This window comes from Symphodus melops (assembly GCF_947650265.1).
Source record: "Symphodus melops genome assembly, chromosome: 18".
Lineage (NCBI taxonomy): Eukaryota > Metazoa > Chordata > Actinopteri > Labriformes > Labridae > Symphodus > Symphodus melops.
In genome coordinates, this window is record NC_136708.1 from 15,184,356 (window position 1) to 15,211,355 (window position 27,000).

General features: G+C 39.6%; 1 protein-coding gene across 6 annotated transcripts in view; it reads left to right on the forward strand.

Annotated features, from left to right (window-relative positions):
• The window catches only part of csmd3b (CUB and Sushi multiple domains 3b), a 311,217-nt gene that overhangs the window by 167,171 nt on the left and 117,046 nt on the right, over positions 1–27,000 (forward strand). For all 6 annotated transcript variants that reach the window (XM_079368618.1, XM_079368619.1, XM_079368620.1 and 3 more), the window contains one exon: positions 11,099–11,211. In XM_079368618.1, the coding sequence (XP_079224744.1) occupies positions 11,099–11,211 (113 nt within the window). The remainder of the gene's footprint in view (positions 1–11,098; positions 11,212–27,000) is intronic.

The window sequence follows — 27,000 nt, forward strand, 5'->3', positions numbered from 1 at the left end:
CTCCAGTGTTATCTTTACAATTGGAAACACCAGGTCAGTTTGCTTTGGAGAGTAGAGCTATGTTTTTCCTTTCAGCTCCTGCAGTAACATCCACACAATGAATACTGGTGGTTCATTTCAGTCTTGTTTAAATAGTAGTTATTTAAATAGTACTTACTGATTTGCTGAACTACCTCTTGACTGACAAAATGCTTCTCTCCGAGCTTGAATCTTCATCGTTTTTTGATGACTGGAGAATACTGCACTTAGTTTTGGTCAATATTACAACAACTTAATCCCCTGTTTCTTTAATATAGGTGTTCACTGTAGGATTACAATGTGTGAAGAACTGTGAAATTAGAGGCATTATAGGGAGATTATTCAGAGATGTAAACACCATAAGGCCACTAAGCCGGTCCATCTGAGTTCTCCCAAGCTGTGCAGCTGGCCCGGGATGTGGAGCTTCTGTTGTATCAAAGCTGAATATAATGTCTGAAATCCAATCAAACTGCAGAAGTGTTACTGTGAACACAGACATGACATGGGCTGATGATTTGCATTTCATAAGGGCAACGTTTGAACTAACTGCTGTCTTTGCCTTTAAGGGGAAAAAAAGACAAATGACAATGAATTCAATCAAAAAACTGTATGCAAGATTGTATTAAGATGGGTGTATTAAGATAAATCATCTTCTGCAATGCATGTAAACAGCTTAATCAAATTACCGTAAGATTCAAAGCAAGGTTCATAATTAGATTAGTGTATGATAATAAGATTATAGTGTTTGCATAAACAAAGTGACTTTAAACACATTCACTGTGAATAAAAATAACAAAATAGGTCAGTTCTACTCAAGGGCTTTGAGGCATCTTCAACTTTTGCACTTAATTACACTGAGCACCATGACACGAGTCTTGACAAAAGTCTCGATTATCTCTTATGCATTTGATCTTATTTTTCAACTCTCATCCTAACAGTTGCCCCTGGCTTATAGAGAATCCAAAATCTCTCAGGGTGAAAAAAAAAGCAATAACTAATGTTATTTTCACTGCTTCCTCACTCTTTATATGTTCATAAAGCCCTGAAAGACTGAAACATGCCCTGAATCGAGTCTGCTTTTGTTGACTGTCTGCGCCTCAGCAGCATTTTTATTTAATTTATATTTTTCAAATAACAGCTTACTTTTTTTTTATTTTATTTTTTTTTATCACAGAGCACTACTCTGTTGACTCGGATGATATTTACCATTCCCACAGCAAATAACCTTTCCATGTGCAGCCAAACCCGAGAGATCAAGCCAGAGGTTGAGCACCACTGGAGCACAATATGTATTTGGGCCAGGGCACAGCAAATTAATTCTCGCTGCATAAATATGCTGTCATTGTCATTCCCAGCTCTAAACCCAGTGTGTGCAATGTGTATGTGCATGTATAATGTCTTTGTTTGGTTGCTTGTGATGCTGAGTATGCCCTGGTGTGTGAATGTGCTCTGTTGGAGTGTTTTGAATAGCAGTGAGCCACTGGTGGTAGCAGCAGAAATTATAATATAATGTAATGTAATAATAATAACATCAGCTCCCTCCCTTGTCTCTGCCCCCTTCTCTTCCATTCTCTGTCTCTGCTCTGATTACGCCGCTGTCCCACATACACACACACACACACACACACACACTGACTCTGACACACACACACACATTTTAGTTCTCTTAAATGCCATCTCCTCTTACTGAAAGTCGTTCCACACATGCCGCGTTACGGAGCATCCCAAAGCTTTATAACTGAAATGAGGATCAGAGAGAGGAGCAATGAGCGAGGACACGCAAGAGCCGACTTCACTTCGTATGAACAGACACGCCCCCCTTATCAAATATGACTCGTTGATTGGACGCTGCAGTGGATCGAACTTCAACGAAACTTCCCAACATCAGCGTAGACATGATATAACCGAGACACGACAGAGAAAAGACGGACGTTCAAAAAAACCATCAAACTGACAAAATGGACATACCAACATTGTCTTCGTCGCGCTCACAAGCAGACTTTGCTTCACATGACGCTGCTACGTGGATAAGGCCGTCTCATGTCTCTTTAAACACTTCCTCGTTCTCTCTCTCCTTCGCTTCGTTTCCTTGCATCTCTCGCACGCATCTGTAGTGGGAGGCACTACGGTGTAAGTTGAGGAGGCCAGCGAGGGATGCATGGATGAAATGAAGGGAACTGAGACGTAGCCAGGGAGCTGCTCAGAACTGCAATGTCTCCTGTGAGGAGCTGTGCGAAGAGAAAGGAATGAATAGTCAGTGGAAGAGAGTAAAACCCTGGAGAGAGGGAGAAAGAGAAAGCTTACACACAAGAGAAAGAAATACATATAGCAGAGAGTGGAAGGAATAATAAACAGTATATAGCCTTGGCTTAATCAACAAGTTGTTTCTTTTTCACTTTTCTTATAAGAGGCTGCACATTTTCCCATGTTGAGCCAAGGAAGCGAACATGTTACAAAGAGACAAAAATATAGCTATATGCAACAGCTGAATAATGGATGGATACAAACAAACCTCTGATTAATAAAACAGGACTATTCAGTCCGAGCTAACCTCACCAAATCCTGTTTTCATTTAAAGCTGATGAGGCCAAAGTTTCGTCATGTCAGTATGCAAAGATTATGATCATCTTTTTCTGTCAGGTGGTTTGCTCTCTAGTGTAAAAAAACCCAAAGCCTAAACGTGTTTGAGATGTGATGAAGTGTTTTACTGCGTTTACCGTATCCGTAGAAGAAGCTGCCTGTATCCATAACCTGCCTGCTCTGCCATCGCAAGCTTGAATTACCCAACAGATGGGATACAATGTTTAACACTCAGTACTTTCCTCTGTCATAAACAAAGCTCAGCTGTTTCTGCCTCAAAATACGATAGCGGTTAGTTGAGGTTTAATTTATTTAGCAGTTCCTTTTTGAAGTCTTTAAAGTGGTTCTTCCAGAGCTAAATTTATGTCAGCATGCTCAATTTGTTTTACAGAGCCTTGCAGACTGTGCTTTGGGAGAGATGCATATTTCTGACTTTACAGTACGTCGTCAATTTTGTTATCAAAAATGATGAACGAGGACAAATGAACGTAAACTGTATTTTTTTTTTCCCCTGAGGAAGACGAGGTGTTAAAGAGAGGAGTAGATATTTAATAATAAGAAACATGTTGTTGTCATTAAAGAGACAAAACATGACGGTAATGATTCTGACATTCAAAGTCCATGATATTTTCCTCCACTATACGTGTTATTTGTTGGTCAAAATAGAAGCAGGAGAGAGAGAGAGAGAGATGTGTGCGCTCGCCGCCAGGAAAGGATCAGGAGCAGGTTTGTTCGTGAAGCAGAGCACGAGCTGACACGATCAAACGCTTTAACAATCTAACAATAGCCTGACCGAGAACTGAGAGCGCTCAGCCTGTATGGTACAAAGATGTTGCGAAAGTGCAAAGACAAATGTAAAGTGAAATGAAGAAAAGAACTGGTATTTGCGTTAACAGACACAGTAGTTGAAAAGAAGAATACAACTTGTTGCCTAGATACCATTCACTGATACCTGAGATGAGACTTTTCCAATAGAAGTTCAAAGATGGCATTTTCTAAACTAAAAGTAAAGACTAACATGTTGTCATCGACTAAAACTAACAAGCATTTTTGTCTGAAGACGAGTCGAGGACTAAATGTAAGCTTCCAAAATGTACACAGCGTCCATTACCCATTTTCCATTTCTGAATGATCAAACTAAGGAGTCTTTTCTTTTAATTTGTTTAAGAGTCACCCACTTGTGTCTTGTGTCAGTCGGCGTGAACCAGCCGCTTTCAAAACACCTTGCTGCTCTGAAAGGAGACAAGCGGAGAACAGGAGGAGGAGAGAAATTTTGATGAGATAAAGGGAGGGGAGGGAGAGACAGAGCAGGGTCCTGTTGTGAACACTGATTACTCTCTGCTCACTTGAGATTGATGGAGAGTGACACAGCAGGCCCGCTTTCTTAAGCACCCACACACACACACACACACACACACACACACACACACACACACACACACACAAACAACACACTCATACCCTTACATTCGCAGCGAATGCAACAACCCTACACACACACAGAGAAGACTTCTCTGTCTCTGTATACTGATTGATGACGGCTCCACCTAGACCACATTCAGCCCAACACTCCTGCAGTCTCGCTGTGTGTGTTGGTGTGTGTGCATGTGAATGAACTGAAATGTTCTCATACAGTACATGTGTGTTTGCAGCTGTATGTGTGTGGCAGATCCCCCCCCCCCCCTCGTCTTAATTAGTGGAGGCTATTAAGACAGATTGCCTGATTAGGCAGCATTCCCCTACCGTCTTGTGAAACAGCCACACACATTCACACAGACACAGACGTGCATTCACACGCACAACACTTGGTGTTGGCACGTGTAGTTCTCTCATCAATGTTGCCTCGAATGTAACGATCGCACGTTTGTGTGCAGATCCATTCACTACACCGCAGGTAGAAACTCAGAACCTCTTCACATGTGCGATCTCTCAAGTCAAATATCAAATTGCCAGGGTTGAATATCCATCTGCCTTTTCTCTGCAAGATGCCACTTATGAGATTAAATTCCCCTTGTTGACTGGACAATGCAGTATCTCTCAGAGGAGTGAGATTGCACAGAAATGAAAGACCCGGATCGCTACGATTGCATTTCGCAGCAAAGCGAAGAAATAATTTATATGATGAACGTTTGTACTCATTTGAAACACAGTTTCATGCAGCAGTGTGTTAAAGATGCAGGATGGTGTTCAGAGAAAGCAAAGTTGTGATATACAGTAAAAATATTGTTTGTGTATCTGCGCCAGTGTAGCACAACTAATTGAATGTGTTGTCTGGAAGTAAAATATGTATGACATAATAACAAATAATTGGAGTGAAATAATTTTTCAGAACATACCAATGTAAGTCAGACATAAGTCAGTCATTTTTATACTACCGTCTCAACATCTTACATACATTATTGTCCAAACCAACGGCCACTCTGACGTGGACTTTAGCTTCTGAACGTGGGACGCGCGATACGACCACTGGGCCATCCATTGCCCTGTATGCTTGGCTATTAAGATGCAATCTCAATATAAACATGTGCAGTATGTCCATATGTGCATGTGTATCTATTACAACAAGTTATTAAACTGCTCCAAAAGAAAGAAAGAAAAACTGAGAAATAAAGAAAAGTTTGCATCCCTACATTCAATCATTTTAAAGTGTTTCCTGTCATGTGTTCAGCGTAGTAGAAAATGACCTTCTTATTCGGAAGTAAATCATGTTTTATTTATAAATTAACCACAATCAAAGCTGTTTTTTAAGCAACTCTGATTACATCCCTCTTAAATGCAGAAGTAAATAATTAACAAGCTAACAAATAAATCAGTGTACCTCTGTCAGACTCTATGTGTCTTCTTCCCCTCCCGCCTTGCTTCCCGCCTGCTCTCCCTACATGTCTCACCGTACCGCCATCGATCTTTGTCTCCTACCGCCTTCCTTCCACCTCATGCTTCTTTATTTCCTCCCTCTCTCTCTCTCCTCCTCTCTCTCTCTCTCTCTCTCTCTCTCTCTCTCTCTCTCTCTCATCCCCACATTGCTGGTGCAGTAGCTAGTTTGTATTTCTGTTAAGAAGGAGGAGGGGGAGTGGGCACAGAGGATGGATGATGGGATGGTGGACAGAGAGATAGAGAGAGGAAGAGATGCTCTTTTGGTCCAGTGTATTTAATCAATTATGTTCCACTGCTCCCTCTGGCAACCCTGTGCTTTATAGTCTGTCTCTCCTGGAGACAAACACACACACACACACACACACACACACACACACACACACACACACACACACACGTGCTATTATTTATTGCAGTAAAATTCATTGCAGTTCAACACAGAAAACATTCACCTAATTTAAGGGATGATTGTCAGAATCTATGATGTGCTTGTAGGCATTTGAGTTGTTACCTCCCTGTAAAGTTTAACAAAAGAAAGCACTGTTGGCATTTTATTCTTGACTTACCCCTGTGAGGTGTTAAACATTATTCTGAATCACATTCTCACAGAAGTAACTCCTTTGTAAGGATAATTTCTTCTGACTCTTCAGGGAACACAACAAGCACACTCTTAATTTTAACAAATTAACAAGATTTTGTCACACAGTTTTTTTGTTTTTTTAAATATTCCTTCTTAAGACTACGGGTAAATCATTAATATTCAAAGTCATGGATAGTCTTGATAGTATCAAGTCTGAATCTTTCTTTTGCTTTAAATTGAAACGCTACATTAATCCATATAGTGAAATATCTTTTCATAGACGTAGCGAAGAACATCCTGCAACTTCACTTGACGTGTTTCTAAAGGTATAGAATATATTTCATGCAAAGAAATGACTAGGTCTTGCTCTTTAAAAAGGTATTGTTGCACCTTATTTCCTCTTTGACAAGTTTTTAAGGAGTAGAAGTTCTTAGTGCAAAGTCCAAAATTCAACTAATTAACGTCTATGTCATTGTCAAATTCATCGTTGGACCCCCTCTCACAGTGAGGTATTAAAAACGCTGCAGCCCATCTGAAGATGATCTATAATACCTCGGAAGTGCTTTTATTGCAGATATCTTGGGGAAACACTTACGAGTCACGGAGAGAAGCCATCAGCACAGATGAATGATTTAATAATGCATTACAAATTGTCCACATGGGGAAAATCAACTAGCTCCACAGCAGTTCAGAGGCGGATGGTTTTTTTTTTGAATTATTAGTCTTTCTGCTGGAAGTATCATTTGATGCTTTAATTATCCATGTAGTAGCCAAGCAGCCATAGGGTTGGGTTTTTTTTTTTCCAGTCTCATGTTCCCTTCTACATGAATGCATTAAAGCCATTTAGGATCCCAGCTCTGTCTGTCCAGTGCTTATTGAGACAAAAAGACTTGTAGTGGAAGAGTGTTTCCCCAAATAATGTTGACCTTCTGCTTCAGGAGAGATTTTTATAATTAAACCTTCAGTCTGCAGCTCTGAGTTGTTAAGTGCTTTCTGAGCATGCAGTTTAATATTTTACCGTCACACACACGCACAGCACACGCAAATACACACACACACGCACAGGGTCTCTGTATAGATTTATGATTTAATTCTTGTTTTAATATTGGAACAGATTGAATATGCACTACACTCTACCCTTAATGATGCACTTGGGAAACGATGCCATAGCTGAAAGTGAATAAAGAGCTGTAAGCATGAGTAATATACGTTTGAGCACACGTATGAAGAGACACAAGTAGAAAAGAAAGCACAGAGAAAGAGGTGCAGGTTGTGGAACAGGAAGTTTGCACTTCAAAAACAACTCCAACTAAATGCTTGTTAGCTACACCAGGTAGGGTATATAAAAAAAATGCACGATTTAGAGAGACACAGGGCAGTTGGAGCTGTGTGAAGATACACCTGTTAGCCTATTTTAGCATCACAGTGTACATTATCTGAGCTGTGTATGCACTGTTATTGAAGTGACACAAGTTGTCTCTGTTTGAGTATCTTGTGAAAGTTGAGACTAGAGTTCTTTCTTTGGAAAAGGTTAATCTATTTTAGGCACCCATGGGTCCCTCGAGAGTTGGTACTCATCTACTTTCTATGCCTGCTTTTTTGATTACAATTTAGTCCGCATCACAAACTTTTATAGTCTGTGGTCATCTAAAAGGAACAAGTATCTTATGATTTACCAACCTGACGCAAGGAGGTGTAACAACAAAGTCATTTAAAATGAATGTATATAAGATATACCTCTTCTAACTTAAGGCACTTTTCTTTGCATGAGTTATTCCTGTTGGTTATAGATGTATCTCCATTTACTTTCTCCTCCAGGTTCCTGGTTGATTAAGCATTAATTAAGCATTGATTACCAATTTGAATTAAAAGTAATTGTAGAAACGCTGAAGTTCTGTCATTCAAAAAAAAATACGTGCGAAAGCTGTGTGTGTAACAGTCCACCAGCAGCAGCATGGCGGCTCTCTGGAGCTGAGCTCGGTCAGATTGGCCATCTCGACTGTGACATCTATCCCATCTCTTGTGACTTCACTTGGACTTGAGCCGAGTGACTTGAAAATACTTGAGGTTTAAATGTGTTTAGGGCCCTACTGTATGTAGAGCACTAATTACTTTTTTAGGACTCGAAATCAAAAGGTTAGGACTTCTCACTTAACTTGGAACTTGCCTGAAATTACTTGAGTTTTGAGACCAAAAACTTGAGACTCACTTGTGACTTGCAAAACAATGACTTTGTGCCACCTCAACCATTAACCACAAAATGTGATTTCTGTCAGATGGTGACATTTTCTGTCTGTATGATTGGCTTAGAAAACATCACCAAATGTACAAAAGTACAAAAATAAATAAATAAAAAAACATGAGGTATTGAAGAATAAAGACAGGGTAAAACATCTACTGTCTCAGCAAACAAGTGTAACTGACATGGCTAGACAACCAGCATTTAGAGAACCCTGCTATTACAGTGTAACTATTCCCTTGAGGGCCACAAAAAACTGTGATTGTGTAATTGCAAACTAAAGATGTTTCTGTCATTATTGTTGGTGTTCACCTCTATTCATCCTCATGTAACTGTATAATTGTGTTGGCACTGTCGTCACTGTTTACTATCAAAATCAGGATGTTGGTGTTTATCTCGGTCTGTAATACCAATTCCTGTGTGTGAGACTGTGTGTGACTAATAACAGACAACAGAAAATTTGACTGAACTAGGGCACAAGGTGACCTTCCGTCTGTCTCACCCACACAAACACAAAAAAAACCACACACACAAACCAGCACACGGAGGAACACACCTTCTAAAACACCGCCTCAGCATTCATGTGCTCCACTTTAGTCTTCTGTTATTAGATGGGTACAGGTGGAGAAAAGGTGTCTATGCACCATCCATGTGCATGTGTAAGGATGTGTCCTTGTGTGGGTACATGTTGATATTAATGGACTGTGAAGGTTAACAGCAGGGGCTTATAGAAGAAGACAGCCTAACATGAGAGGGCAGACCACTCTTATACTTGTGTTGACGTGTGTAGTACAGGTAACAACCAAGGAGATATACTACAAAAAAATTGCTCTATGGAAATGTAATTGGAGAGAAACAGCACCTGTTGTTTGTCGCTGCACGATGGAGGCACCATACATCAAACCATGGATGGGATGTATGGAGCATTATTACCAGCAGACATTGTATATGAGCTACTTGTATTTCAGGTTACACGTGTACATGGTTGTTTTATTACCTTAGGCCCCGTGTCCTCCTAGCGTTCTTTTTCTCAGCGCCAGCGTCTTTTTTTCAGTTGTTTTCAGTGGGTAGAGAGCATTTTCGGCCGTCACCTTGACGAAAAGCGCAGTGGCTAGCGTCTTTTTAAGAAGTGCTCTGTTGTTTTTGTGCGGCCGCTCCATGCGCTTTAAAAAAGGAAAGAAATTGGTCTTGGCTGTTTCAGTTTCATATTCATTTCATTTTATGAAGCCTGAACTATGACTGGAACGGGGCTTCATCCAGTAACAACTCCCAGACAAGGCGGTGATATTCCCCGTATTGTTGTCTCCTACGGATTGTGTTGTACCCACAGCCTCCTCGCTCTGTGTCTGTTTGGAGCTGTGATAATGGGGCCGTCATTATGAAGCCAAATTAACGGGGCGAGAATATTCTGATTTATACTCATAGGAAAGGAAACAAACAATCTCAAATATTATAAAATTTGCAGTAAAAAGCAACAGCGCTGTGTCGTTCCTACATCGGCCGTTGTCAACAAACTGTTGTCATGGAGACAGAGCTGACGTGCAGTACTTTTTCTCTCAGCACACAAAACGCTCATGCGAGCGCACAGCCAACGCTTTTCTGCCCGGAAAAAACTGCTAGGTGGACACGGGGCCTTAGTGTTGAAAGCGGTCACATCACGGAACACTCTTCCCTTTGCCAGACACAAGAGCTATGTTAATGTTGGGCTCCAATTCGTGGATCTTATCCTCAACTCACCGTTGTTGCTGCAGTCTCCCTTTAAAAGCTTCAATTCATAAGCTGCTTCAATAGGACTGGCCACATTGCTACTGTTAGAAGTGGCATATGGTTGTCTAAAAAGTTGGTATAGTCATTGGTAATAAGTCATTTTACTTGGTTAGTTTCAACTTATTGAATATGGCCAGAATAAGAGAAAAACATTGAATTCAAAACATGCCCTATTAACAGTGTTAGATGCAGCGTAATCCCCCAGTTTCTCCAGAGGAGCAGCACTAACAGTGTAGTTACAACAGACAGAGATGTCCTGACACTCTTTGTACAGTACTCTAGTCTGTGACATTACAGTCAATGACCCACTTCCTTCTCGCTTTACCTTAGACAGCAGCACATAATCACAAACACAAAAAAGGCAAGATGTTCGTGAAAGGAATCTTGAGCTAACAAAACCCAAACTGTCTATGCCGTTGCACTCTCTGCATTTCTTTACAGACTGTTGCCGTAATCCTCTGCAGAGTAGCTATATGGTTTTTATGTGTATTCACTGCCTTCTCTTTTTGTATGTATTCAGGCACGCATCAATTAACCCCCTGACGACTGAATTTGTTTACATGTTTCTGTTTTCAAGTAGATGCTAAATTAAGTTGAGAAAAGTTTATTTGAAAATAGCACATAAATAGATATTACATAATGATAGCACATAAATAGATATGACATAAAAATAGCACATAAATAGCACATCAAACGGATGTTGTTCTGTCTCCGACTGGTCCTCTGACAAACTAATGCTTGCAAAAGCTTCCTAGGTATGTATTGAAAGTGCATCAACCGGCAGTCGAGGAATACGGACGCTGTTTTGGCTGCATTTGGACCAGAAGCGGTTTGATGCAAATTTGCGATAATAGGCGTCAAGGGGTTAAAGTTTAATTTTGTAACACTGTTTCATTCTAGCTCATCCCTAAGGGATCTATTGTAGGATCAGGTAAAATAAAAAGAAGATACAGGCCAATGTACTTTGAGTGGGAGAGGGTGTAAGGATGGTTTTTTTTGCTGTTGTTGTTTTACTGATGTTCCTTCTGTCTTTGTTTCAGGTTGTCAGGCAGTAATGTCCCTTCTCCAGTCGTTAGCAACAAAAACTGGCTTCGGCTACATTTTGTGACTGATGGCAACCACCGTTACCGTGGTTTCAGTGCACATTATCAAGGTAAGCCATAATTAGATGCAGAGAGACATGCTTTGCAATGGACACACTCACACAGACACACATGTACGTATATACATGCTTTAAATATTGACAAGAATTATCTACCACTGTCTTGGTTTTGGTTAAGAACGATTTTTTTTTTGTTCTGTTAATGCTTCTTTGTCTTCTTTTCCAGTTCTGCCTTTATATTTTTCCTTTGCAGCTGACAGTTTTTCCTCATCATCTTGCCTCTAACTGCCTTTAATTACGCTTGTTGACTCCAATCTTCCCGTCTCTTCTCTGCTACAGTTTTCTCTGTTTTTCCACATCTCTCTCTCTCTCCCTCTGTCCAATTCCCTCTCTCATACTCGTTCTTTTCCTCCAGGGTTTCTGCTCATAGGACTTAATTTCAATGTCTTTGACACATCTCTTAACTGGTGTTAAGGGAAAAAAATCAAAAAAATCCAATAATCTTTTGGGCCATGTTGCCACACGGCCATAATGGGAGCAGAGTGTGTAGAACAACTGCACAGACAGGCTGGAACAATCTTTTTATACTTACATACTTGTATTTAGTCTCTTGTTTGTTTCTTTTACTTGAGACAAAAGGCACAATCCTCAGATACACAACTGGCTGTTGTTTCATGCATACGTGGAGCATGATTCATAAAGTCAATCCAGCCTTTCAAAGTGCACAGGGCATGGAGCTGTGTGTGGTATTTTCATACCCGGAGGCATGTGGCACTCCTGCAGTACAGCTGGAAAATTATTACGATGAACAAAAAATGTTAGTGGGTGTTTGATTTGCTAGCATCAATCAAAGTAAACCAATCAGCTCTTTGAGTCTATCGCTACATGTTTCACTTGCAGTTTACTTCCACAACGTTCAAGCTGTGTTAGCTAAAGTCATGGAAACAGCACAGAGTACCTTCCTGAATGTGTCGGTGACCTGGTCTGAGTAGGCAGGTAACAGCAGCATAAATCATGGTCATGCTTGACACCAAAATTGCACAGTGCCACTTGATTATTATTGACACGCTCCCCGCTGTGCCTCGCCTCTCTCTTTAGCACGTTCAAGTTCACAGCAAGTCACCGACATATCAGGCCGACTCAGGGAAGAAAAATAAGGAGCGCACCCATCCAAAAAAGCCATCTAATGGGAGCAGAGAATGTGACGCGCTCTCCCGGTTTGTGTTCCTTTTTAGTATTTCATTAGAAAGTAATAACATGTTTGTGTTTACAAGTCACGCTTAATTACAGGGTGCATTCAAACACGTGTCAGAAATGACACATGAAAATAGAAAGGAACATGTTCCTGTACTCACTCCTCCTACTCGTACTATAGTTCTTCTAAATACTTTTTAACAATTTATTTTGTTTTTTTATAATGCAACCCCCTCATTGACATTTTATTATTTATATGTTCAACCCTGGGCTGCACTTTCACAGTGATGATGATCATTCACCAATGTTGGCAGAGCTGCTGACACCTACCACAGTCATACACCCTGGAACCGTTCTCAGCCTCTTTTGTGTCAAATACGCCCTTCACGGTTCTGATCAGATCCACGTTGCAACTCATAATTATTTGGTATATCACCCCCTTGAGCCAGTTTTGAGATGAGTGATACACTATTCAATGAAAAAGTATTGATTTGTTGCTGGAATTGTACTCTTTAAACCCTTTTACTAAATTTCTGACGATAAATTCACTAATTCTTTATGTATGTGTCTCTGTACGCACATAATACAGTTTATAATAGTGAGTACATTAATTTGTTTATTTGCTTGGAACGAAGTACATTATCAAACATGTGCAATGATATAGGGTGTTAGTATCTCATTCAGCGCTCATAATGATCTGCTTTCCCACACTTCCCAGTGTCTCAAATAACAGTATGCATATAGACAGATGTTCAATATTTAAAATGAAAACAAAATCATGCATCAGACATGGGTTAAGATGTGTCATAAAAAGGGAATATGTTGCACCCTCAAACTAAAAAAAGTTAGGTTCCTTTTTTACCCCTACAGTGTTAAATATGTATCGCTCCCATGAGCCGCTTGCACGGCTGAGGACAATTAAGCCAATTAAGTAATTGAAACAGTGGTTAAGTCAGTGTTGATTTGAAATCAACTGCTTTAATTTCCTAATCTGTGGCTGTGACTTGCATATTAAATTGAATATGACCCAAGATGACACTCCAAGACAAACTTGTACTTAAAGAATGACAGCTCAGTGAAGATGTCTGGGTTGATTCTCTTGTGTGTTTCACGTATATCTAGAAAATATTTCAAATGCCAAAATCCAACTACAACAGAGATTCAAGTCAGATTTGCAATGCAGTATTCTAAATGTGCAGCACACATTTTTGGAAAGTGAGCTCATAGAAATGAAAGTTTAGGCCATCTTCAATCCCCATCCTTCTCTTTTTGTATCTTCTTAGACACACCTCTCTTCCTTCTTATCCACTTTGTTGCCATAGTAATTGTTTTTTTCTTTCCTCTTTTTCTTCTGTTATCACACGTTCCTTCCCAGTCTCCTCCTCATGTCCTTAATACCCCTTATCTCTCCACATCTCCCCCTCTGGCTCCCTCCAAATATTCCTTGATTGATTGACGGACAACCTGATCGTTCCCCTGGAGAGTTTGCTTTTAATTGGTGTAATTGATCGTAATTGGTTTAAAAGGTTAATTAACATGTTAATGAGGGGTGTCAGTTTGATAGGGTAAGTTGATTAATTTGTGGAGTTCTTAACAAGCTTGTGATTGATTGGCTACTTCTTGTCAGCTGTCAGTCATCACCATTAGCTTGCTGGTTCTGGCACATTAGCAGAGGGGTTGAGAAAGTCACTGCTAACGGTTATAATTTGAAATATTTAAACAAAGTTCCTTTGAACCTTGCAGATTAAAATCAGGACATATTTAAACACTTGTTGCACTTTATGAGTATAAACTTCTTTGAGATGTAGTTTAATTTCAGCCTCTGCGAACTAGATTAAAGCAGCCAGAGTGAAAAAATACTTCTGCTCCTTAATTTGTAACAGTCTGTTACACGACACCGACTTCAGATTTACTTTCTCTTTTTTTTTTAATTCGTTGGCTTTTTTATGCCTTTATTTAGAGATGGAACAGTGGATAGAGTCAGAAAGAGATTGGAGACTGGAAAAGACATGCGGGAAAGGAGCCACAGATTATTCAAACCTGGGCCAGCCACTTGGAGAACTTCAGGCCCCATTTACACGGAGACGCTGTGACAGAAACGCATCGAAACAACCCCACTCCGGATTTGAAGTACAGACCGTCTACAGTCTGTACAGAGTGAAAACGATGTAGTTCTCACGCCCAGTCAGTAGTGAGCAGTGGAACTTTACAACGCGACACGCGCGACACCCACCAGTACAACCACTTCCTACAAGACATCCTCTTTAGCGGCTAGTTCTCCAAAGTCTTACCCAAATGCTGTGTATGGTCGCCCTGTGCTTGGGTAAAGGTTGATCAATTTGCCGCAAGTGTTCGATGCTCTTTCGGCGGCGACACACGATGAATCTTATCATCGTGAGGTCATCGCAGCCAGAGAGTTCGCTCCGTTTCGTTCACATGGCTGCGATACGCCCGCCGTATCAGTTTCGCCCCAGCCTGGAGCCCGAATTCAAAAGCTTGCGTTTTCACCCCCGTGAAACACCGACGCCATGTGAATGAAAGGCCAATCCGATACTCAACTGTTGCGTTTTACTGTCACAGCGTCTCCGTGTAAACGGGGCCTCAGCCTCTCTCATGGGGTGCACTCACTATCCTCTGCCGGTGCCCTCTTTTTAATATAATTGTTTAGATGTTCAACAACAACCCCTAATTCTACTACTTTCTTTTATTTACTTTAACTCTGGTTCTGCCCTACAAGCGATGTGTCGTTCTGCTCTGCTTTGGTCTTCTTGTCTCCAGGAGAACAGCAAAGCCTTCAGGCAACCATGGTTTAGTTTAGTGGAAACGCTGTATGCAAACAGTTCTTAATTTGTCTCTGAGAGACTAAATGAACAAATATGCCTTGGCAGGGGTAGTTCAGTTAATAAGACACTGTATGAGACCTGAGAGAGGGAAGCGTGGCTCTAGTTGCTGCCAGCTTGCTGGACAGACTGTATGTCTGTTTGTCTTTCTGTGTTATAGGTCAGACGCTCAGCTCATAAAACCATTACTCTTCTGGCTGCTGCCAAATTATGAAGTCCTGAATTGATAATAATCTCCTAATGATTTATAGCCAAGTTTGCAGAGAGGCAGGGGCAGAGATGTCGAAATAAACAAAGAACATCAAAAAGTGACATCAGAGAAAAAGAGAGCAGGAGGTTTGTTAAAACCATGTGGAGATTCAGAAAAGCGATAAAAAGAGACGGAGGGATGTAAAAATAAAAAAAAAAGGAAAAAAAAAAGAGGGGAAGCTAGCCAGAGAGAGAGAGATGGGTAGTTTGAGGGGACAAGTCACTTGGCAGTAAGATTTGGCTAAATATTAAAGTATTTACAAGAAGCATTTTAATGTCCTGCTGATATACATGGCTGTTTTACAGGGACAGAGAGTGAATGTGTGTGGAGGGCTGCCTGGGCTCTTGGACACAGGGGGAGCTTATTGGTGTTATGGTGTATCAAGAACAAAAAAAGCCTACAGCTCCTGTGCATGCCTAAACCAAATTTACTGAGTTAATTGTCCATTTGGATGCTTAATTGATGCTGCAAAATGATTCACAATAACAAGGTTGAAAAACGTACTGTAGGCTATGTGTCGATAGACCTAAATGAAAGGAATTAACCTTTTCAATTCAAATCATTCTCCCTCCAGGGAGACATTTCTCTTTGCATAATTTACATTAAAAGCAAAGCTCTCAAGCTACCCGTGTCATATTTATAGTACTATTAAATATTCATAATGGTTAATTACGTCTTACCATACATACTTGAGTATAGAATTCATACCTTTTTATATTAATCATGAATGAGCTATTTGCTTATTTAAAGTTTCATAACATGAAAAACATAAAGTGTCCTTTAGCATGTTTAATCCAGGCACTGTAACTTTTCAGTTGTGCCAGTGTTTCTAAGCAGGTGTAAATGTGTTTTGCCTTGGGCTCAAAATACAATTAAATATTCAGTTGATATAGAAAGCTAGAGCTGTTAGATGAGATCTGTTTGAAAACATGCTTTAGAGGCTTGCTGAATTAGTTTTGCAGGACAAGATGAAATCAGAGTTGATCATCTCTCATCCTGCGAACGGCTGTAAGTTCATTTCATCATCATTGAACTCATCATCATGTGGTTTGGGTGCTGTACCCAAGCTATGCTAGTGTGCTCTCCAACCTGGGACCCTGGCTTACTAAAACATTCAGCTTGTATACTGTAGATCTGTCATGTGGACTGCAGGCTTAAGTGCGTCAGGGTGGGGAATCCAGAAATAAGCCAGGAGTAGTCCACTTGTTGAAGATGTACACATAAATTTGCTTGTTTTTTTTTTGTTTTGTTTTTTTTGTCCCCTTCTTGGAGTATTTTGTAATACCTCCAGTTTTTTGTTCTTGTTCGTGCTCACACATATAAATGCATGCTGTCATACACTGTCAATGCTGCTGTCCTTGTCAGTCCATGAAAAATATTGAATCCACAATGTCACTGGATATAAACGATGTATAGATGTTGTATTGTTAATAATTCATAAGACTTTTGCGTTGACCCTGTCAATTAGCTCTATTTAAATGAGATAAAACCCTCCATAAAAAAGCAGCCATTCTGACATCTGCCTCAGAAGGTCTATATGGGAGCATTGGTACGAGTGATGGTTGGATGAAGGGCCGACAAAGTGAAAAAGACAGCCATGACAACTTGAGAGATTTGACAGGTAATGTAGTAAAATGTCCTTCACCTAGGATGATCGTTTCTTGACAGAAAAGCGACCAAACAATTCTTAGATAAGTCACTGGATAGGCTTATGACTAAGGTAGAGTCCTAATGTGTTGATCAAATTAGAAGGGTAATTGTCTTTCTGCTTAAACATTTGCTTTAAGCCTCATTACTGTAATTGCAGTTTGAGACCTAAAGCCATTCAAACAATAAATTACATTGGATTCTTCATGGCAACAGTTTGACTTTATTTTTTTTATAACAAGCTTCAAAATTAAATGGTGACTGTTGCAGCAGCAGCTTGTTTGGAAACCAATGTTTTACGTTTGAATGTATACGAAAATTCCAGTAAAAGACTAAGCGATGAAGTGAAAGTTAGCTTCAACAAAGTACTAAAGCGCAGCTGTTACATTGCAATATGTAGTGACTGTGTAAAACAAGCTAGCTTCCAGATGTGGCTTTGTTTGTTGCACTATGGTCTGACTTCATGCTAATACACCCTCAGGCTGCAGCTGGGATGGGGAATGAATTTTCATAAAAGAACATGAACAGTTTTTCTCTTCAGCTAAAAAACCCCCAGCATTATTTGTTGCCAAATAAACTCAAATGATACAGGAATAATATATGAGAACACAATTCCTTTTGTATACAGTAGGTCAACATAAATCATGTTCAGAGTTATCTCACACATTCTTACTATGCAAGGATTTATAAGAATAAATGGGGAAAACCATGGACTCCTAGCCAGCTAGGGAGTGAATTTCAATTTTAATTTTCAGCTAATTTTACAATTATAAAATAAAGTAGGTCAAGTATTCAATATTCAGTATTAAATGCAATACAAGTCCAGTACTGGTTTCTTCTAAATTTAGAAACAACTTATCATACATTTATCACATGCCTGAGATATGCAGCTTTGCCCTCAGACTTTATGATTAGTAGCATATCTGTCGTCACCAAGTGCACGTCCATATCCCTTTTCACAAAACTTCTATAAAGTCATCTGGACAAAACGTATGACAAAAAGGCAATTTCAACCTCCTTTTTCTCCAGCTTTTTAGCTTGCTAGCTAAGTTTAACTGATACTATCTAGCAGCAATAGTTCACAATTCCTAAACTAAAAGAGAACATTATTGAATTTGATAAAATATGAGGTCAGACATTTAATAACCATTAAGTGGAAGTGGAGGAAGTGGAAAGTTAATCTCTGATGTGACTATAAACATGCTTTCATTAACATACTGTATACATATCCATTACAGTCAGCCAAAGAGTGTAATTTAATTCCATGTTTTTTCCGTTGCATGTTATAACTGCAGTAACTGGGGGAAATGAAACCATAGCCATTGATTTTCATTCCCAGTGTGTTGGCTTCATACTTTTATATAATTGTCCATCAGTTTATTTCCATTATATTAAATCCAATGCTTATAAAAACACATCCATTTAGTAACTACAACAGCAAAGCAGTTTTTCAGCTCAAGTCTATTGAAGCAAATTGCTGTGCACACCACCACACATGAAAGCGACTACAATTCAACAGTATAACTGCCATTCACAAATCTTTACATCCAGTCAACACATAACTCAGGCTGAATTTGACTACTGTTGCACTCACTGTAAGTACCTCAGAGAAAAGTGTTAGTTCAAAGCCTGGAGTGTCTAGTCAGTCAGCCAGTCAGTCATCTATTTGGTCTGGCTGTTGGCCAGTTTGCGGGTCGGTCAGCCAGCGATCTCGTCAATTGAATGGTTGCCAGTGATTCCATTTACTGAACGAATTTAGGTATGAACCCAAAGAAATAATGTCTGACTCTTATTAATAAACATTACAGAAAGTGGAGAGAGCTGAGATCCTGGCTACACTGAAAAATTCTGGATGTCACAATTTACCTGAAGACAGTCAATAAAGGTGCAAAATTAGCTTTACTTTTTTTTTTAATCTCTGTCTAAATTTGTGGAAAGAGAGAGAGAGAGTGTGTTTAAGGATTCTCTTTAAAGTCTAATAGCTATAATATACCTTCTTAAACCTCTCAGGTTTGTTTTTGTAGTGTAAGTTTTTGACTGTCATCCAATGACCAATGCAGTAATCCATAACAAGGGCTAATTTTAGATTAATAAATAATTCATTTTCAAAAGTATACATTACTATAACTTTCTCACAAATTAAAATAATAATGTTACCTGGTGTAGGTTCACCACAAATGCAAAGCCAGAATATTTAAACAACCATCAGGAAGACCTCTTTAAGTAAGTGTTAAATGTGATACACTTACCATCTATTTTCATTTGTATATCATTCATCAAACAAGCGCACCCTTTTTGCAATTGTTGATTGTTTTGACATCATCTGCGCCGCTCCTGATTTTGAACCTGCTGAAAGCTAAGCTAGTGCTCTCGGGAGCTCTTTGCCTGAGTTTCACAGCATATTTTGTGTTTTCACACATTAAAATGGAGAATAAATCCAGAGGTATCACACTGTGCTAGCAGGTATATTTTCAAGGTTTAGTAGTGGCAGGTTCCAATCAGCCAAAAAATGGTCGGCTTCCACTGAAGCATTTGAAGCAATTTCACAAAATATTGTATTTTGTTATACACTCCTATCACAGCTGAAAGTTATGCAGTAAATAAAAATGTTCCGCCACTTCTATTAAGTGTCACATATTCATCTCCTGTAGGCGCATACAGTAAGTCCTGAAAGTCAAGTTAAGTTTATTTGTATAGCTCCTTTAAATCCTTTAAACCAAAGAGCTTCTTAATAGATCACAGGCCATCAGACAAGCCTTAAATAGGAAAACTCAAGTTTTGGATCATTTCATAGGCCAGGGGCTTTTTCCTACAAAGTGAGCTACAATTTTGACCAACTTCCATTGATGTCCATGGTAATATTGGTAAAAACGGTTGAAAGCATCCCCAAACATTTGTTAAAACACTCCAGCTGGGGTGCCGCTGTCGACCTCCACCCCCCTCTCTCCCCGATTTCTGGCACTATCCACTTTCTCTCCCTCTCAAATAAAGGCAGAAAAGCCCAGAATAAATCTTTATAAAACACACACTCCAGCAACACAACCCACTTCTACATTGCATGTGCTGGTTTAAACACTCAAAACACAAACATTTGCTGACACATTTCACTTTGTGGCTCATCTCTGGACGATCAGTTCCAACACAGGTTGGATGCTAAACAAACGGTCCAGAGCCTGACACAGCTTTTAGTGGCACAGTCCAAACCACATTCAACAAAGAGGGGATGCAGTTGTACAGCCTTGAAAAGGTTGAGCTACGGATGACAAATAGAATTATGCCTCTGTATTTTCATATCAGTCATCACATTGTTATGGAAAGATACTGGAGATAGTCTGTCTGACAGCCTACAGAAAAGGTCCATTGAAGTCATCTCAGTAAGTATGACCACTGCAATGTGACTAGGTCAGGCAGATGAAACAGGACGGAACACGAAGGAGTGCAAGTGAATAGTAAGCGCCAGTGCTCTTGCTGACCTTAAGCGATCACCTTGTTTGAATTCCAGGTAGCACCTCGAGATCAATAGCCTCTTTCAGCGTCAGATATTTAAAATGTTTAGAGAGCGTTTTTCTCCTCAACATCAGCACAATAAAAATGTCACACCTAGCCTCTGATCGCAGTATGCCAGTGTGATCATGACCCTGACTATAACCTCTGACCCATTCACTAAAATGACAAATAAAGCAAAGCATTTAAGCTGCCTTTCTGTTGAATATGAATGATCGTTTTGCTCCAAATCAATTTTATGGATGTAAAGAAGATCTGCAAAGACTTTGTGTTCTCCTGCCTGCCCCCATGTGGCTGTTTGAGTTAAATGACTACAGATGACACCAAGATTATTGAGTTACACTCTTTCCTGTCATTTTTAATTAATCATGTACAGCACTTATGCATCTGTGATACTTTATCCTGGCAGCAATAATTATTATGCTTTGCAGCCAGAAACGTACTGGAAGGCACACTTTAAACCTTTCTTTTCATCAGTGGAAGATAAGTTAAGACCAAGTGCTCCTTAGCTATCACGACTCTGAACTCAACTTTCTGGCCTTTTCTCTATTTGAGAAATTACATTACAGCAAAACTGAATTCAGGGCTTTTCTTCACTGCATGGCCACGTAATTCAAGATAAAATCATGATCATAATCCTGCTGTAAAGAAATCATGATAGGTTATCATTTCCATTTCGCCCACCGCATACAGTATATATTTATAGATCGAGTGTGCAGTTGTGTCCTTTCCCCTACGATTCACCATATTTACCTTTCCCACATTTTCTACTGGTTCTCTAGTAAAATATCTGGGATATAAAATCTTTAACATGGATGAGGTTAAGCAAATGCTCAGGGTCACATTGATAAGTTATTCTGTCTACATGCTGCCCAGAGTCCAGCCAACTCCACACCCTCAACACCTGGCAGAGAGTCTGTCTGTTTGTTGGTTGGGTAACCTTGTGTGGTTGCACATACAGAGTTGTGTGCCCACATATCTGAATGTCTGTCTATAGCAGCTTTGGTCACAGCACGTCTGTTCTCTTCTCTGTATATGTGCATTAAAAGTCAGTCTCCATATGTATGCATGTATACTTAAAGTTAATGATTGGCTCAGCTTGTAATCTCTCTCTCTGTGTGTGTGTGTGTGTGTGTGTGTGTGTGTGTGTGTGTGTGTGTGTGTGTGTGTGTGTGTGTGTGTGTGTGTGTGTGTGTGTGTGTGTGTGTGTGTGTGTGTGTGTGTGTGTGTGTGTGTGTGTGTGTGTGTGTGTGTGTGTGTGTGTGTGTGTGTGTGTGTGTGTGTGTGTGTGTGTGTGTGTGTGTGTGTGTGTGTGTGTGTGTGTGTGTGTGTGTGTGTGTGTGTGTGTGTGTGTGTGTGTGTGTGTGTGTGTGTGTGTGTGTGTGTGTGTGAGACCGTTAGCCTGTTCTCTACTCGTGTGTGTCAGGTATGAACAATCAGTTTCCTTCCCTGCGGCAAAACCTACCATTCACATCCCTCCATCATCTCTCTTCATTATGCATTCATGAGTTTCTGTGTCTGCAGGGCTGTGATTGGCTCTTAATGAACAACTGACGGCATTATCAGTCAGCCAATGCCATGGCAACAAAATAAGTCAGCCGGTACAAAAGAAACACCAGTCAACCACTGGTACGGAAACATAATTCAACGGGAGCGGTGAGACAGTTTATCCCTTAGGGAAGTTGACATATTGGATATTGTCGACTGCATGGTACCTTTGATATGACTTTCATAATGTCTCAAACCGGCTTGTGATCAAGTGCACACGTCGTGAAATGCTCTGGATAATTACTGCCAAGTGAGAAGAGAGCATTTAGCACATGAGGAGTATTAGTTTGTTGTCAACAAATGCTGGAGTCTTTTCTTTTCAGCTTTGGTTTAGGAACCATCAGTCAAACCAAGAACAGAGACACTGTACTCCTCAGGGGCTTCAGATGAGCTTATGAATCTATGAACTAGCCCTTTATCATCTTTTATATTATTTTCGGGCTGCGTTTCACCGGTTCAGCTCTCTTTGTTTACTCCAATTTCTGCCATGGCTTTATATCAATAGGGCTGTTAGTACTGGGATTATTACAGTAAATGTTGCAGTGGATGAACGTGGTAAATATATGCAGCTAGTTTGCGTAGACAAAAGTATGATTGCTGGTCTTAAGTAACGAAGCAGCTCATCAAATGTGGAGGATGTCAACTGCTGACAACGTTGCTCACCCACTGATTGCACACACTAATTTTTATTATATAGTAAAAATTGCCTTGACGTCATACATACGCATGTGACTATATAGACAGCCAGTCTGACAGATACATGGATGAGTTGAAGGTAATTGTTATCAGGTAGTAGTGCTGGGCAATTCATCCAGTTCCAATTTCAATAATGATTTTAGCTTGAAGATAATTGTGATGAAGGATGACTTCACAGCAGGCTGTTTCAAACATAGGTCATTTCTTTTATTCATTTGTTGTTAGTTGTTATTAATCCTATATATTTAAAGAATGTTTAACACTTGTGAATATCCCATGATTGTTTTTTATTAAAGTGTACAGAATTGGTAAAGTTGCATTAGTGTTTAAGTATGTGATGCAGATTTGTAATGGTTTTAATAATCCTGATCTCAACATCAATTTTTTCCATCATTAAAGAACAATGGAGTTGTTTGTTCCTTCATACAGTCTCTCTCTCTTATTTTAAAAAGTTAAACATATATATTTGCAGAATATCACACCACAGTTTGGACCAGATGAAAAGCAGTGCATACTCATCCTAGTACACTGAACAGACGAGCCACAATCTTTGCAGCCCCTCAGACAGTATGTGATAGTTTTACTGTTTCACACTTCCAGAAGTCATGAACTTAACAAGCAAGTATGAGTCAAATAGCAGACTCAATGAGATGATAAAGGTAACAGAAGTAAGTATTTAAATTAAGCATTAGCATGATTGTCTCTCGTCCTGCTGTTGAACTTCCGAACAGTTCTTAGTTATTCTCCTGCTGGTTAAATATAGTTTTGTTTTGTAAGCAATGGTTTGGATCATTAATATGGTTTACTTTAACACAGCTGCCCTTCCATCTGTTGTTTGCTGTAGAGCTGCTGCTTGTAGGCCTGAATACTAACATGGGCATATTTAACTTTGATGCATATTCACACAGGACAGGTTTTATGATGCATATTAACAGGGGCTTTATATTGTGAATGAATTTGCTCTGGCTTAAACAAATTTGACTTTAACCTTTTTTTGGCCCAGAATCCCTGATTTGGCAGCCTAACTAGCAGGGAAATACATTTCAAACCTGACTGTGAGACTTTGATGGAGATCAGAGATTCCCCCTGTTGTCAAAAATAACAAGAGCGTGTTGATGAATGTTCTCAATTTCTTACAATTGGGAGATTTCCGAAAACAGGTTTAATCTGAAGACAGTGATGCAATTAGGCAGGAAGTGGTTTTTCTCCTGTTTTTGTGCTGCTTTGTTATCAGTGCAAAGATTTGTTTAATGTAAACAGATGAGAACAAAACCACAGATTGTCTGAGGCTTTCTGTCTGCAATGCTGTGTGACGGAAAATGAATTAACTTCACTTGTCACAGCTTCTTGGGTGCAGTATTTATAAATACAGCTGTCTGTGGCTGTTGCAAGTGGTGAAAAACATCGGGGTGAGCTGGGGGACTTATAAATCTCGACTCCCTAATATTTTACATAAAGTGCAGTGAAACACACTCGTTACGTAACACAAACAACTACAGTATCAGATATCAAGTGTGTAGCCCCCTTCGATTTAAACAGCTTTGACATCGTGTCAGGAACATAAACGTCATTCTTTGTGTAGGTGGAGTGCTGAGGAGCAGAAATGTTTTGTCATTCGGTTTATTTGTGTTCTGTGCTTAAAGGGAGACATTTACATATTTTACAGAAGTTGTTTGAATCCAAGTAATGTATTTAAAGAATATTAAAAGGTGCTTTGGAAACTGCGATTTGTTTTCAATTCTATTGTCTTTCTGTTGAAGAATTGTCTTTCCCAACTTATTACAACTGTATAGTTTGTCTGGCATTTGGTTGATGTCATAAAGAGTTTGAGAATGCAGTATATTGAAATTGAAATATTTGGGTGTTAAAAGTCTTTAAGAAGTGTGTTATTCTTTTCTTTTTTGGGGCAGCTGAGGCTCAGTAGAGTCGATTGTCTCTCAACTGGAAGGTCGTAAGTTCGATCCCCAGCTCATGTTGGATGGGCTTCGTCCACAGTGTATGTCTGTGTATGACTGGCATTAGTTAATACTGAAGTTCACTTTACATAACAATGTCTACCATCAGTGTGTGAATGTGTAGGTTTAAGCTGTGGTGTAAAATCACTTTGAATAAGTCAGAAGACTAGAAAAGCGCTTTACAAGCTCGAGTTCATTTACCATATTTAACATTCATCGGGTTAGCTCATTCAGTAGAGCAGCTGCTCGGTCTACTGAGTCTGTGATGCAATGGACGCTGGTTCAACTCTAAAACATCCTGCCCTGTCGCATATCTACATCACTCCCTCTTCCTCACGTTTGCCAGTCGCTCCTCAGCTGTCCTTGAATAAAAGAAAAAGGCCAAATAAAAAACTTTAAAGTTTTAATTTAAAAAAATAGATCGACATGACTTCACCTCCTGCGGCATGGATAACAAAGTCAGTGGCAATGTGGATTTTCTTCTCTCAGTTCTGCAAACCTGACACAGCTTGCATTCATTAAACAGTGTAAGATTTCACATGTAGTAGCTGGAAGACGTCCATCAAGAAACAGTTTAAGGCGAGCTGTGTTGGCCTCCAACGCAATGTTGCAAACTCAGAAACAAATTTGGCAGCTAATGTTTCAAAAACACAACTACAAACACAAATGATCTGCTTGCAGGCAACGAACAAAATGGTTTATGCTTACGTTTTATACACAAGGTTGTTTTTGTCATCTGGAAAAAAAAAACTCTGGATGGGATGTGATTTAATTTAATATTCCAACAGCACTTACTGTACAGTCCATTTGTCTAAGAAAATCATGTTTTAGATAAACATGAGTAAGTTCAATGTACATAATCAATCTCGCTGTTTTGTCAAAAACATTTGTGTTATGTGAAAAATGTTCATCTTAAATTATGTATCAGCTGTGTCAAATATGTAGTACTGAAACTTGTTGTCATGTTAACAGTTAGTCCAACACAATGATATACACAAGTGTTTGTCAATGCAGCGGCTGCAGAATACAGGCTGCTTAGAACATGTGGTCATCTTAGGTTTTGTATCCACTTTTCTTCACAACGCTCAAAAAGTCATGACGCATTTTTCATTCAAACTGAGAAGAATGGGATGGGGGTTGGTGTCGTCTTGCTGTTGTGTAACACACCCACACAAAGCATACAGTCAGTCCTACACTCAATTAGCACGTTTGCTAATGACGAACCAATAGAGTTCATGTTCATCAGCTGAACAAACGATTCATCTTTAGCACATTAATCGGCTTGTTTTAAAGCAAGCATGGCAAGTAGATCACCACTAACATATGTGCATGTAAAAAGCAGCATTAAGGGATCATAAAATGCACATGATGTAATTTAACCATGTCAAACATGTTGTGTTTTTGATGTATGAGATTGTATGTAGTCAGTGGATTGTGATTGTAGCACATGAGCTCATTTTGCCATTTGTCACCATCCAACAGATCAGTCAGGTCATTATAGAAACGATGCCTGTCAGTCACTTTGTCAAACATTCATTAAGATGATCACATGACTCTGTCATTCAGGACAGTACATGTTTGCGTTTATGGTGTTGTTGCTCATAATCGTACTGTATTCATTCGGGGGGGGGGTGTATTGTGTTTACAGCACAGGCCTTACTGTGTCACTCATGCTGTGTCTGACCATACATGATGCTGAGCTGCTGTCGTAACATTTTGGCTTAATATCGCTCGCTCTCAAATGAATTGTTGTCGAGAAAAGCAGAGCTCATGCTGACAGGAATCCCTCCATCACTTTGTCTTGATGTTCTCTGATTAAAGCAACCATTTATTTCCTAACGTGCCATTATCTGAATGCCTTGATTACAGAGCTGCATCATTGTCATTTTGATTAAAAGCTGCAATTTCTTCTTTATCCGTCTGTTGTTCAGAAGATGTTGGGGCTTGCAGCAAAATCTTTACAAATGATGTACTTTATGAGTGACGGAGAAAGTGGAAAAAATTAAGCCTCTCATGAATGAGCTCAAAGATACTATTGTTCAGATCCTGTTTACTTCTTCCTCTTTCTCCTTTTCTTTCTCTCTCTCTCTAAATATATGTCTATCTGGCTCAGTTCTGTTTTCTCATTTAAACGTTTAATTTCTCTTTCCAACTTTTGTCACTGTACTCTTCTCCCTCAGCATTGTGAGGGAGAAGAATCTGCCAT